Source organism: Syngnathoides biaculeatus, chromosome 7, assembly GCF_019802595.1.
Source record: "Syngnathoides biaculeatus isolate LvHL_M chromosome 7, ASM1980259v1, whole genome shotgun sequence".
In the NCBI taxonomy this organism is placed as follows: domain Eukaryota; kingdom Metazoa; phylum Chordata; class Actinopteri; order Syngnathiformes; family Syngnathidae; genus Syngnathoides; species Syngnathoides biaculeatus.
In genome coordinates this window covers 2,542,188-2,556,137 of record NC_084646.1, presented here as the reverse complement: position 1 = coordinate 2,556,137, position 13,950 = coordinate 2,542,188, and the positions used below count along the sequence as shown (strand labels likewise).

Here is a 13,950-nt window from a genome sequence, read left to right as displayed (position 1 = left end):
GTCACGTGACTTCTACGTCACCTCGGGTCGTCCGATGTTGCTGGAAGGGGGCGTTGTTCGAGTTCTCGCTCCGTATCCATGCACAATATTCACACTTTGAATGGAGGCCACCGCCGCTCTACAAGTGAAAACAACACACATTCAGTTTTTGGAATTTTCTATTAATTTCTTACAACCAAAGTAGCGTAAGTTCACAGGTCCATCTTTTACCCCCGAGCGATGTGAACGTTCCCTCCCATGTGCACCCTGCCAACAAGTGCTGGCTTGCAAATATGTAACGTCGCATTTTTGGGGAGGGCCGATGACAATTCAAATCAAAATGCAAAACATTTTTGAAAGTTATTAAAAAATAATGCGCAGTTAAATATTTGTTCCCCCTTTAGACTTCTTTAAACCGATTTAAAGTATTTCAGTAATGCAATGTCATACACATAATGTTCAATTATCTGATGGAACCGCACGACACACCCTCTTATGCACATGCCAAGAGGGGGAGGTTCTCACGTAAGAACAGCCCTGGATTTGCTGTTCACTTCTCACGCAAAGGAATTTAGGAAACCGGGTCTCTTTACTTTCCGATTAATCAATACTATAATTACTTTACAACATGAAAACGTTGACCAAAGTCCTGCTCACAAGTGTGACTGTGGCTCTGCTCGCTGTCAAATGGAACGCGCCCACGTTCAACGCGGGTAAGATGGATCTCTTCTGCACGATTTTAAAACAAAAAAACTTAAAAAAAAAAAATATGTATATACATATACACGTAAGAGTCGTGCAGGCTTTTAATCGTTGCAATTAGTGTTAGATTAATCACTAATGGGACGCCATTATCAGAGTTGTCAAGTTTAAAATGACCTCTACATTGCAAATAGTGTATTTGGAACTTTATGTAATTCAAATGTCAATCTTTCAAGAAAGCATGAAATGGGATGCAGTAGTGGATGTTGTAAACAGTGATGCGAGGCTCTCCTGAGTTGTGTTACTGGAAAAAGAAACGATTACTAATATTCGTCATGACTATTCTTTTAGACTGCTTGATTTCATTATTATCGGGCGGGTTATATTTTTTCTATTTGAAATCACACGTCATTTATTACGTTACCTATTTTAGAACACACACCTGACATTACGGGCCCCTACAATTGACTGGCGACCAGTTCTGGGTGTAGTCTGCCTTTTGTCCGAAGATAGGCTCCAGCACTCCCGCAACCCTTGTGAGGATAAGTGGCTTGGAAAGTGGTTGGATGGTGGTCTGTCTCTTTATTTTTTTTTTGACAATGACTTTCTTAACAGCCTTTGATAGTCGGGCAGTCCAGTGTCTGGCTGCAAAAACACAGTTTTGGCGGGGGGGAGGCAAAGTCTCATTTCACAATTTACCGGCCCCAATATTGAATCCGGGCGAGAAGACTGAACATTTGTCAAGGAAATGACGGAGTGTGAATTTTACAAAAGACCAAAGCCATGCTCGCGCCGGCCAGATACCCGCAATGTACATTAATTTTTTTGTACCTAAAACGTTATCAAACGTAAGCTTTCATGCTTGGCAACGTTAGAAAACGCTTGCAGCATAATTAACGCATCTTCACGTACAATGTTTATGTTCCAGTTCACTCCACCCAAGTAGCAGAGATTTCTAAAATGCAGTATGTCACGCTTGATACCGGTTAATGGTTGTCGTGTTCTTATATGAAAATTGCATACAAATCAGAAATGTAAGGATTCTTTGATAGCCAATATGGAGGCTGACTCCCACCATGCTACTACTCACATTCGAGCCGTGCGGCTCATGTTTCAGCCAAGTCAATCCCGTATTAGGTAAAGCTGTCAACTATATTATTCATCCATTCATCCATTTTTTTTGCTGCTTATCCTCAGGAGGCGGGGTACACCCTCAACTGGTTGCCAGCCAATTGCAGGGCACATAGAGACAAACAGCCGCACTCACAATTACACCTAGGGGCAATTTGGTGTGTCCAATTAATGTTGCACGTTTTTGGGATGTGGGAGGAAACCGGAGTGCCCGGAGAAAACCCACACAGGCATGGCGAGAACATGCAAACTCCACACAGGCGGGGCCGGATCGAACCCGGGTCTTCAGAACTGTGAGGCTAACGCTTTACCAGCTGAACCACCGTGCCGCCTATTTTTATTATGTAATAGAATATTTAATTCCAATTAAAATGTTTTGTTAATACATGAAATCATTTAAAAACATAATTAGAAATTTACTTGGGTTATATTTGTCTGATATTCACATTTATTTGATGATCTTAAACATTAAAGGGGGAAACTATGCAAAGATATACATTATGGAAGGGGGCTAATACTTTTTCACTGTACTGCATATACATATTCTCTGTGAATGTATATAAATGATCACCTATTAAAAATAAAATAATCATAAATATATATTTTTTAAATGGCCGATTTTTAGCTGTGGTGTACAGTTTCTTCTTCTTTTCCTTTCGGCTTGTCCCGTTAGGGGTCGCCACAGCGTGTCATCTTTTGCCATCTTAGCCTATCTCCTGCATCTTCCTCTCTAACCCCAAGTGCCCTCATGTCTTCCCTCACCACATCCATAAACCTTCTCTTTGGTCTTCCTCTCGCCCTTTTGCCTGGGAGCTCCATCCTCAGCATCCTTCTACCAATATACTCACTCTCTCGCCTTGAACATGTCCAAACCATCGAAGTCTGCTCTCTCGAATCTTGTCTCCAAAACATCCAGCTTTGGCTGTCCCTCTAATGAGCTCATTTCTAATCCTATCCAACCTGGTCACTCCGAGCGAGAACCTCAACATCTTCATTTCTGCCACCTCCAGTTCAGCTTCCTGTTGTTTCTTCAGTGCCACCGTCTCTAATCCGTACATCATGGCCGGCCTCACCACTGTTTTGTCAACTTTGCCCTTCATCCTAGCAGAGACTCTTCTGTCACATAACACACCAGACACCTTTCGCCAGCCGTTCCAACCTGCTTGGACCCGTTTCTTCACTTCCTGACCACACTCTCCATTGCTCTGTATTCTTCACCCCAAAGTATTTGAAGTCGTCCACCCTCGCTATCTCTTCTCCCTGTAGCCTCACTCTTCCCCCTCCACTTTTCTCATTCACGCACATATATTCTGTTTTACTTCGGCTAATCTTCATTCCTCTCCTTTCCAGTGCATGTCTCCATCTTTCCAATTGTTCCTCTGCATGCTCCCTGCTTTCACTGCATATGACAATATCATCTGCGAACATCATGGTCCAAGGGGATTCCAGTCTAACCTCATCTGTCAGCCTATCCATTACCACTGCAAACAGGAAGGGGCTCAGAGCTGATCCCTGATGCAGTCCCACCTCCACCTTAAATTCCTCTGTCACACCTAAGGCACACCTCACCATTGTTCTGCTGCCATCATACATGTCCCGTACTATTTTAACATACTTCTCTGCCACACCAGACTTACGCATGCAGTACCACAGTTCCTCTCTTGGTACTCTGTCATAGGCTTTCTCTAGATCCACAAAGACACAATGTAGCTCCTTCTGACCTTCTCTGTACTTTTCCACGAGCATCCTCAAGGCAAATAATGCATCTGTGGTACTCTTTCTAGGCATGAAACCATACTGTTGCTCGCAGATACTTACTTCTGTCCTGAGTCTAGCCTCCACTACTCTTTCCCATAACTTCATTGTGTGGCTCATCAACTTTATTCCTCTATAGTTCCCACAGCTCTGAACATCCCCTTTGTTCTTAAAAATGGGAACTAGAACACTTTTCCTCCATTCTTCAGGCATCTTTTCGCCCGCTAGTATTCTGTTGAATAAGTTGGTCAAAAACTCCACAGCCATCTCTCCAAATTGCTTCCATACCTCTACCGGTATGTCATCAGGACCAACTGCCTTCCATTTTTCATCCTTTGTAATGCCTTTCTGACTTCCCCCTTAGTAATCATTTCCACTTCCTGGTCCTTCACTCTTGCCTCTTCAACTCTTCCTTCTCTCTCATTTTCTTCATTCATCAACTTCTCAAAGTATTCTTTCCATCTATTTAGCACACTACTGGCACTAGTCAACACATTTCCATCTCTATCCTTAATCACCCTAACCTTCTGCACATCCTTCCCATCTCTATCCCTCTGTCTGGCCAACCTGTAGAGGTCCTTTTCTCCTTCTTTCGTGTCCAACCTGGTGTACATGTCTTCATATGCCTCTTGTTTAGCCTTTGCCACCTCTACCTTTGCCCTACGTCGCATCTCGATGTACTCCTTTCGCCTCTCCTCAGTCCTCTCAGTATCCCACTTTTTCTTCGCTAATCTCTTTCCTTGTATGACTCCCTGTATTATGGGGTTCCACCACCAAGTCTCCTTCTCCCCTTTCCTACCAGATGACACACCAAGTACTCTCCTGCCTGTCTCTCTGATCACCTTGGCTGTCGTCGTCCAGTCTTCCGGGAGCTTCGGTTGTCCATCGAGAGCCTGTCTCACCTCTTTCCGGAAGGCCGCACAACATTCTTCCTTTCTCAGCTTCCACCACATGGTTCTCTGCTCTACCTTTGTCTTCTTAATCTTCCTACCCACCACCAGAATCATCCTACATACTACCATCCTATGCTGTCGAGCTACACTCTCCCCTACCACTACTTTACAGTCAGTAACCTCCTTCAGATTACATCGTCTGCACAAAATATAATCTACCTGCGTGGTTCTACCTCCGCTCTTGTAGGTCACTATATGTTCCTCCCTCTTCTGGAAATAAGTGTTCACTACAGCCATCTCCATCCTTTTTGCAAAGTCCACCACCATCTGCCCTTCAAAGTTCCTTTCCTGGATGCCGTACTTACCCATCACTTCTTCATCGCCCCTGTTTCCTTTACCAATATGTCCATTACAATCTGCACCAATCACAACTCTCTCGCTGTCTGGGATGCTCAGAACTACTTCATCTAGTTCCTTCCAGAATTTCTCTTTCAACTCTAGGTCACATCCTACCTGTGGTGCATAGCGCTAACCACATTATACATAACACCCTCAATTTCAAATTTTAGTCTCATCACTCGATCTGATACTCTTTTCACCTCCAAGACATTCTTAGCCAGCTCTTCCTTTAAAATAACCCCTACTCCATTTCTCTTCCCATCTACTCCGTGGTAGAATAATTTAAACCCTGCTCCCAAACTTTTAGCCTTACTACCTTTCCACCTGCTCTCTTGGATGCACAGAATATCAACCTTTCTCCTAATCATCATGTCAACCAACTCCTGTGCTTTTCCTGTCATAGTCCCAACATTCAAAGTCCCTACACTCAGTTGTAGGCTCTGTGCATTCCTCTTTTTCTTCTGACGCTGGATCCGGTTTCCTCCTCTTCTTTGTCTTCGACCCACAGTAGCTGAATTTCCACCGACGCCCTGCAGGTTAGCAGTGCCGGGGGCGGGCGTTGTTAACCCGGGCCACGACCGATCCGGTATGGGATTCTTTAGATGAACGCTCATATTTGTTTGGCACAGTTTTTACGCCGGATGCCCTTCCTGACGCAACCCTCTGCATTTATCCGGGCTTGGGACCGGCCTACAGATTGCACTGGTTTGTGCCCCCATAGGGCTGCATTCGCTGTGGTGTACAGTTTAATGATTTTTAAAAAAAATATTTATTATTTACAAACTGGCCCATTGATTAGAAAGGACAAATGTTACTGTAGGATTGAATTAGTTATTTTTTTCTGTAGTGTATAATTATCTAGAATAAGTACCATTGTGGTTACCCGCTCGGTCCCTCGAGCACCAATTACAGTACATCCTCTTTCTGGGTAAAAGAAAACAGCATAGTACTGTAAACTCAACAGCATATCTGTGTTTTAAGAAAAAGTTACATCCCCCTGTGTGACCTTTGTACAATTTTAAGTGCGTTTTTTTCACCCATTTGGCAGAATTTGACAAGAGAGGCACAATATTAGCATGTAATCACGCATTATTTGAAATGCTTGTGACTCAGACCATACATGATTTACTTAGAGCATGACTTATTTCACGTAATTCGCAAAATTAAGTTTTGTGCTGGATCCAGACCACATGAAAATAGAGCAAGTTGGATTTGATTAGTCATTGCTAGACTGATAATTAAGATTCCTCCCCACCCACAAAAAAAAAAATGTGGACCCTTCAAGGGGTGCCACACAGGGGATCGATCCGTTCAAGCTGCCATGACCACTTCTCTGCGGTCAGCTATCACATATCCCTACAATAACAACTTATCTTTTATGAGTCACTTTGAGATTACACACGGAAGGTGCCGTTACGTGTCAAATGAGTAGATAATATCAGTCGGGGCGTTCTAGCAATTGGACATTCATCTTATTATCAGCACTTCCTTTGGCATTGAAACCAGAGCAGCTGAGTTGTAAACCTCGTGTCGGTGCCAAAAAATGTCACCTCATAATCATCGACTTTTGTCATGCGACCTTGGTCGCAGTCATGCACACGGTGGGCTGAAGTCTCGCAATATTTGTGACCGACAACCAATTGCGTGACCTTTACCCGGGACGACTGGTTGCGGGGGGGTTGTGTCATTGCCGTAACGCAGGTGGCACAACTCGCCCTTGTGTAACGGGAATGTTGCAATGCACCCTTAGACACATTCCTCACCAAATCAGCCGAACTTGCCTGTTTATGGAACTTGGGAGGAAGGCAGAGTACCCAGTGAAAATCTATCCAAGCATGCAGAGACTACACAAAACCTCCGGGAATGCTGGGGCGCAGATTTGAATCCAGTGGAAAAAAAAAAAAAAGGAAACGCATCTGATTTTACTTGCATTCTCCTTCTCGTTTTTAGCATTTTTTTCCCAAGTGTTGTTTTAAAAAAACAAAATGATTTCAATCCTGAAACTCAGAAATGTGAGTCAGACAAACCACTTGTTTGCCACGCTGTCCTTTACTTGATAAAGAACAATTAAAGACGACAATTACATTGTTGCTAACCAAAACAGCAGCCATGCACGCAGCCTCTCGGGAGTCTTGCCACTTACTCTGTGCTCCAGTATTAAAGAAAATGTTTCAAATGTCGTCAAACATCTGCAACCCAAGTCCAAAAAAGTGTTCAAATGTGTGATGGGTATTTTGGGAGCCTTTACAAATGTCTTCTTCTTTGCCTTTCGGCTTGTCCCGTTTGGGGTCACCACAGCGTGTCATCTCAGATGAACGCACATTTTTTTTGGCACATTTTTACACCGGATGCCCTTCCTGACGCAACCCCTCTGCATTTAGGCAGGGAGAGAAGCTTCCAGCACCTGGTATTCCCAAGCGGTCTCCCATCCAAGTACTAACCAAGGCCAAACCCGCTTTTTCGGGCGCTCTTAGGGTAGCGTGCACAAATGTTCAACTGTACTGAAGTTTGATTTGAATTTTGATATTTGATTTCCATGCAGAAATCCTCCGAGGTGCCAGGGTCTTGGTGACCGGTGCCAGCACTGGTATCGGTGAGCAAATGGCGTATCACTTTGCCAAGTTCGGCTCCCAGATCGTCATCACAGCGAGGAGGGAACAAGTCTTACACCAGGTTGGTCAAAGAGATTTTACATTTGTTTTTTTAAAGGTCAAGTGTCAAGCCTATAAACATTCTAAAATAGATATTGTAATGAAAAATACATATAATATTATTCACTTCGATGTCCATACGAAAAAATAAATATGAGTGGAGAGCGCGTCATCCATGCGTAAAGTTGCGGAAGTCTCATTTGACATCCAAGTGGTAGCCATATTGCCTACAACGTCTGTCTATAACGTCACACCGGGACATTCGCCATTGAAAACACACTGTGCCACTTACTATGCGACACTGAAGCTCTTTTCAAAGAAGAGAACATCTCACAATCGAGTGAAGTGACCCTATCGTTTAGAGCCATATTTAGATGATATGTGGATCACTTTCTAACTAACAACAGACTCCTGGACAGTATGTATGACCCAGCCCGGCCAAAGCCGTGCACCATGCACGGCGCTGACGGGTATATTGACACAATTAGCACCCCTGACTTACGTGCGCGGATCTTTTGTTCCATTCTGAGAGGATTATGCCCCGCCCCACCCCCAACTATTGTTTTTTTTTTAGTATACACACCGACCTGTCATTTGGAAACCACAAAGCTCTCGTCCTTTGCACCTGTGCAATCCATTTTTCACAACGAACTGGATCTCTTGCAAACTTATGAAGGGTAAATCCATCCACCCGAGTGTTTGAACAACATCCAGCAATACAACGAGCCGCCATTTTGGCTAACACGAAGGAACAAAGCGTTACCTTCCAGCAGGTAAAACTAGTAGAAACAGACGAGATCGCTTGAGTGCGCGTCTGCTACTAACGTCACTTCCTGCTTCTTCTCGAAAACAAATCCCTCGAGAGGATTTTCATGGCAGGAGTGACAGAAAGCCAAATGCGTCAATATCATGTTGTGTGGTGAAAAAACAGATGGGTCCATTCCGGCTGCCATTGTTTCATCAATAACATACTAAAAATCGTGAATTCCATGACAGTGACACTTGAAGGTGCAGTTCACATAGCAACTGTCATCCTGTGGCCTCTAGGTGGCGGAAAAGTGCCTGAGCATGGGAGCTCAGAAGGCTGTGTACATAGCGGCGGACATGAGCAGCGACTCGGACCCGGATAGAGTGGTCGATTTCGCTCTGGACCAGCTTGGAGGTCTGGACTACCTCGTTCTCAACCACATCGGATCAAGCCCTTTCAGCATGTGGGAAGGAGACACACAACACCTCGGATGGCTGATGAAGGTAGTAATCCATGATACTCGGCACTGCAAAATACAGTACAACCTCGGTTCTCTACCACAATCTGTTCCAGAAGGCGGTCCAAGAAGCTATTTATTCGAAAACAAAATCGATATTTCCCACGTCTGCGTACAGAGGCTGCGTTGTACACAATAACAACGCGCGTCGTAAATAAGATGGTCAGGTCGCGCACGTTGTTATTTCCGGGTTTTGTCGCAGGCGTTCGAGTACCGATTTTCGTTTGAAAACAGAAGCAAAAAAAAAAAAAAACCTCGAAATTTTCGTTCGAAAACCGATTTGTTTGAAAACGGAGACATTTGAGAGCCAAGTATTCACTGTATGCTGAATTAGGTAAAAATGTGATTCTTTGTCCCAACAAAAGGTCAACTTCTTGAGTTATGCTCAGATGGCATGGAAAGCTCTCCCCTCCCTTGAGCAAAGTAAAGGCTCACTCGTGGTTGTTTCGTCTATTTTAGGTGGGTTTGCAACCGCCCTTCGAAAGACATTTCGTACCACATTTGATTTAGAATCACTATTTTAACTCGCTATTGTTGATACCCCATCAGGTAAAATGACCAGTCCCTTTGTGGCGGCGTACACGTCAACCAAATTTGCCCTGAATGGTTTCTTTGGGGTTCTAAGTCACGAGTTGGCCATGAAGAGCAGCAACGTAACGATCACGACGTGCACACTGGGCCTCATTGACACCGACTCAGCCATGGAGAAAGTCAAGTAAGTCTGCGGTGAGAGCACGTTGACTGGGGCAAGAGCTCTATTGCTCAACGCTTTGAGCACATCCAAGTGTGTTCACAGCTCAGGTTTGAGTTACTGATTGTTGAGAGAGCAACTGAAAAAGGGAGTTTGTATAGTTGAACTCAAATGTGGTAAAAATACATGTAGAACTGCTGTAGTACTGGAGACAGCAGCATATCACGCACTGTCATGACTGTTGTAATGCAATACTGAATAGGGACACTATTTTTGTAATGATTTGCATACATTTTAGTTGATTAAAACAAAAAAGTCCCCCACAAAAACAGAATATATGTGCATGAATGAGAGGGGCCGTGGGGCAAGAGTGAAGCTCCAGGGAGAAGAGATAGGGAGGGTGGACGACTTCAAGTACTTGGGGTCAACAGTACAGAGTAATGGTGAGTGTGGTAAGGAAGTGAAGAAACGGGTCCAAGCGGGATGGAACAGTTGGCGGAAGGTGTCTGGTGTGTTATGTGTCAGAAGAGTCTCTGCTAGGATGAAGGGCAAAGTTTATAAAACAGTGGTGAGGCCGGCCATGATGTACGGATGAGAGACGGTGGCACTGAAGAAACAACAGGAAGCAGAACTTGAGGTAGCAGAAATGAAGATCTGAGGTTCTCAGTTGGTGTGAACAGGATGAATAGGATGAGAAATGGCCTCATTAGAGGGACAGCCAAAGTTGGATGTTTTGGAGACAAGGTTAGAGAGAGCGGACTTGGATGGTTTGGACATGTCCAGAGGCGAGAGAGTGAGTATATTGGTAGAAGGGTGCTGAAGATGCAGCTGCCAGGCAAAAGAGTGAGAGGAAGACCAATGAAAGGGTTGATGGATGTTGTGAGGGAAGGACATGAAGACTGTGGGTGTTAGAAAAAAAGATACACGAGATAGACTTAGATGGAAAAAGATGACACGCTGTGGCGACCCCTAATCGGGACAAGCCGAAAGGAAAAGAAGAAGTACCCCACAATCAGGGGACTTTTTTTTTTGTGGGGGGGGGGGGTGTTGCTGCCAAGTAGAGTTGTATTGGAGGTACGGCTCATCATGCCCTGTCACAACGACAGTATTCCAATGCAATGCTGCATCAAGGAATAACTTTGGCCAGCGCTGTGCCCGTTTCTCTACAGATTTACATACATTTGAGTTCAACAAAATTAGCCCCTTACAGAAAGCACATTTCTTTTTCCAAAATGTAAACTAGCTAGAGCAGCATATTCTACACTGGAATAAGCACTCCAACATCCATCGATCCATCCATTTGCCTTCACCAGACTTCCCTCTGATCTTGAGGTATTCCCAGACCAGTCAAAAACCTTAGTCTGTCCAGCATCTCCTGGGTCATCCCTGGGGTCTTTTTTTGGTGGGATGTGCCCGGAACGTCTCACCCGGGAGGCATTGAGCAGGCATCCTCACCAGATGCCAGAGCCACTTCATGTGGGTCCTCTCGATGCAGAGGAGCACCGTCTCGCTTCTGAGCCCCTCACCCTATCTCAAAGGGAGAGCACAGACACCCTGCGGAGGAAACTGATTTCGGCTGCCGGTATCTGCAATCTCGTTCGTTCTTTTACGAGGCACAGCTCGTGACCATAGGTGAGGGTAAGAATGTAGATCGACCAGTAAATCAGGAACTCCACCATTCGTCTCGGCTTCTTCACCATGACAAACCGGTACCGAATGTGCAACACTGGGGACGCCTGCCTATCTCACGCTCCATTCTTCCTTCACTCGTGAACAAGATCCAGAGGTACTTGAACTCCTTCACAAGATCTCCTTCCTGGCCGGAGAGGGCACTCCACCCTTTTCTGACTGGTCTCAGATTGGGAAGTGCTGATTTTCACCCCAGCCGGTTCACACACAGATGGGAACCATCTGCTCCCATCAGAAACTACCTGAATCCGAAATCATGGCTGGATGAAGTCATCAGAATCACATCATCTTCAAAAAGCAGCGATGTAATACTGATGAATAATCGAACACCTCAACACCCTAGCTCTACCTAGAAATTCTGCACATAAAGGCAATAAACAGAATCCATGACAAAGGGCAGCCAGGGCTGAGTCCAAATCTCACTCTAAAAAAAAAATCAGACTGACAACTGGAAATGCGGACCAAACTCTGACACTGGTCATACATGCATCGAACAGTTTATATCAGGGAGTCCGGTACGCCATATTCGGTCGAAGGCCTTCTCCAAGTGCACAAAACACATGTAGACTGGTTGTGAGAACTCCCATGGACCCTCGAGGACCCTGCCGATGGTCCTAGTCCACTGTTCCACGACCAAGACGAAAACCACACTGCTCCACCTGAATCCGAGATTTGACTACCTGACGGACCCTCCTTTCAAGAACCCCTGCGCTGATTTTACCAGCAAGGCTGAAGCGTGTGATTCCCCTTCTTTTGGAACACACGCTCCGGTCCCCCTTCCTTAAAGGGGCGGGTGCATCACCCTGGTTTACCAATCCACTGACCCAGATGTCCACAGCATGTTGCAGATCCGTATCGAATGTGGCCTTCAAACCCCCCCCCCCCCCCCCCCCATGATTACCTGCGTTTTATGGCCTTTCCACACCACTGTGACTATTCCAGTGGAGTACTACGACAAAAACAATACCATCTTGTTCCACCAGAGTAGCGCCTCTAGTTCTTTGCAGGTGTTTAGATTTTTAGGAAGCCCTTAGCCATTAGACACACAGCACAAAGGATGTTGCGTGAATGACAATATGACAAACAATCAAAGAATCAGCTTTCTTATCTATTCCGACGACTTAATGCATTTTCACAATATCCACGGATCCACTATGATTAAAAGTGCAATACTTCTTTACTTCCTAGGGATATCAGTCACGTACCGGCCTACCCTGCCAGTGAAGCGGCGTTGAAGATCATCATGGCGGGAGCCGCCAGAGAGCGCGAGCTCTTCTACCCTTGGTATACATACATCATGACCTTGATTAAAGACTTCTTTCCCGCCACCAGAGACTACATCATACAAAAGTCCTACAACTACAGCCCGTGAAAAAAAAGATTTATGTGAAGGGCCACAACTGCCCTTACTTCCAGTGGGGGCTTCAGAATTCTACAAAAAAAAAAACCAAAGTTTATATTTAAGGTGTATTCTTGTTAAAGTTTTGTTTTTGGGTTGACATATTCAACAATCCAAATTTGTCTTTTTTTTTCTTACTTGCTGTTACCACGTTCCTTACATGCGAGCAGATCATATTTCTGAATGCAGTACTGTACATACAAACTGAGCTACGTTCTCGTTCCACATCAAGCTTTTCAAAGAAATCCAGTGACCATATGGCCCCCCCCTCCCCCCACTCCCAAACCTCAAACCAAGAATAATCCTAATCAAAAGCCGGAGAGCAAAAATCTTTTATTGAAAAATGGTCTCAGTTTTTACAAATCCGGCATGATGAGGCACGCTGCCTGCGAGGCAAGCTGGGAAAAGAGGTTGTAACGGAGAAGAAGGTGATTCTTGTTACTGACTACAAAGATGAGTTATACAGTCAGAAAGATTCACATTAAACACATAATTGAATTATCTTTGCTTCTCATCTCTTCATTGAAACCTCGACATAGTCAAGCGTGTATAATAAAAGGTTAATTAACAGCTTTAATGGCCAAGTATGTAACAACACACAAGGAATTTGTCTCCGGCAGTTGATGCCACCCTGGTACAACATTCAGAACAAAGAACAAACTAAAATAACCATTAGAGCACCAGTGTCAAACTCAAGACCCGGGGGCCAGATATGGCCCCCCACACGATTTTATGTGGCCGCAAAGCCACATCTAGAGTGTCAATTTCCATGATTCTTGTACAAATCTGCACCAAAATTTTAAACTGTCATATATCATTAATGGGGCGACACGGTGAAGCAGCTGGTAAAGTGGTGGCCTCACAGTTCTGAGGTCCCTGGTTCAATCCTGGACCCGCCTGTGTGGAGTTTGCATGTTCTCCCCGTGCCTGCATGGGTTTTCTCCGGGCACTCCGGTTTCCTCCCACATTCCAAAAACATGCAACATTAATTGGAAACTCTAAATAGCTCCTAGGTGTGTTTGTGAGTGTGGCTGTTTGCCCTGCGATTGGCTGGCAACCAGTTCAGGGTGTATCCCGCCTGCTGGCCGTTGACAGCTGGGATAGGCTCCAGCACTCCCCGCAACCCTTGTGAGGATAAGCAACAAAGAAAATGAATGGATTGATATATCATTAATGATAAAGTTAGGATAGTACAAGCATCATTGTGATACCAAACGTGAACAGTAGAAAAACACATTACCCTTGATTTCTGATTCCAAAACGAGTTCATGAATTGATGATGTAAATATGACGAGATGATTAAATATTTTTGTTCCACAGTCATAACGGCCCTCTGAGGGAAACCGGAACAACAATGTGTCCCGCGATAAAAACGAGTTTGACACCCCTGAGTTAG

The 13,950-nt window shown here is 44.7% G+C and overlaps 1 protein-coding gene across 1 annotated transcript; it reads left to right on the top strand.

The window, feature by feature from the left end:
- The first annotated feature begins 284 nt into the window (after positions 1-284).
- Positions 285-12,664, top strand: hsd11b1la (hydroxysteroid (11-beta) dehydrogenase 1-like a). The gene is made up of 6 exons (XM_061824044.1): positions 285-692; positions 7,402-7,532; positions 8,558-8,761; positions 9,141-9,234; positions 9,325-9,490; positions 12,344-12,664. The coding sequence occupies exons 1-6, from the start codon at positions 608-610 to the stop codon at positions 12,525-12,527; spliced, it is 864 nt and encodes a 287-aa protein (XP_061680028.1). The 5' UTR covers positions 285-607; the 3' UTR covers positions 12,528-12,664.
- The last annotated feature ends 1,286 nt before the right edge of the window (positions 12,665-13,950 follow it).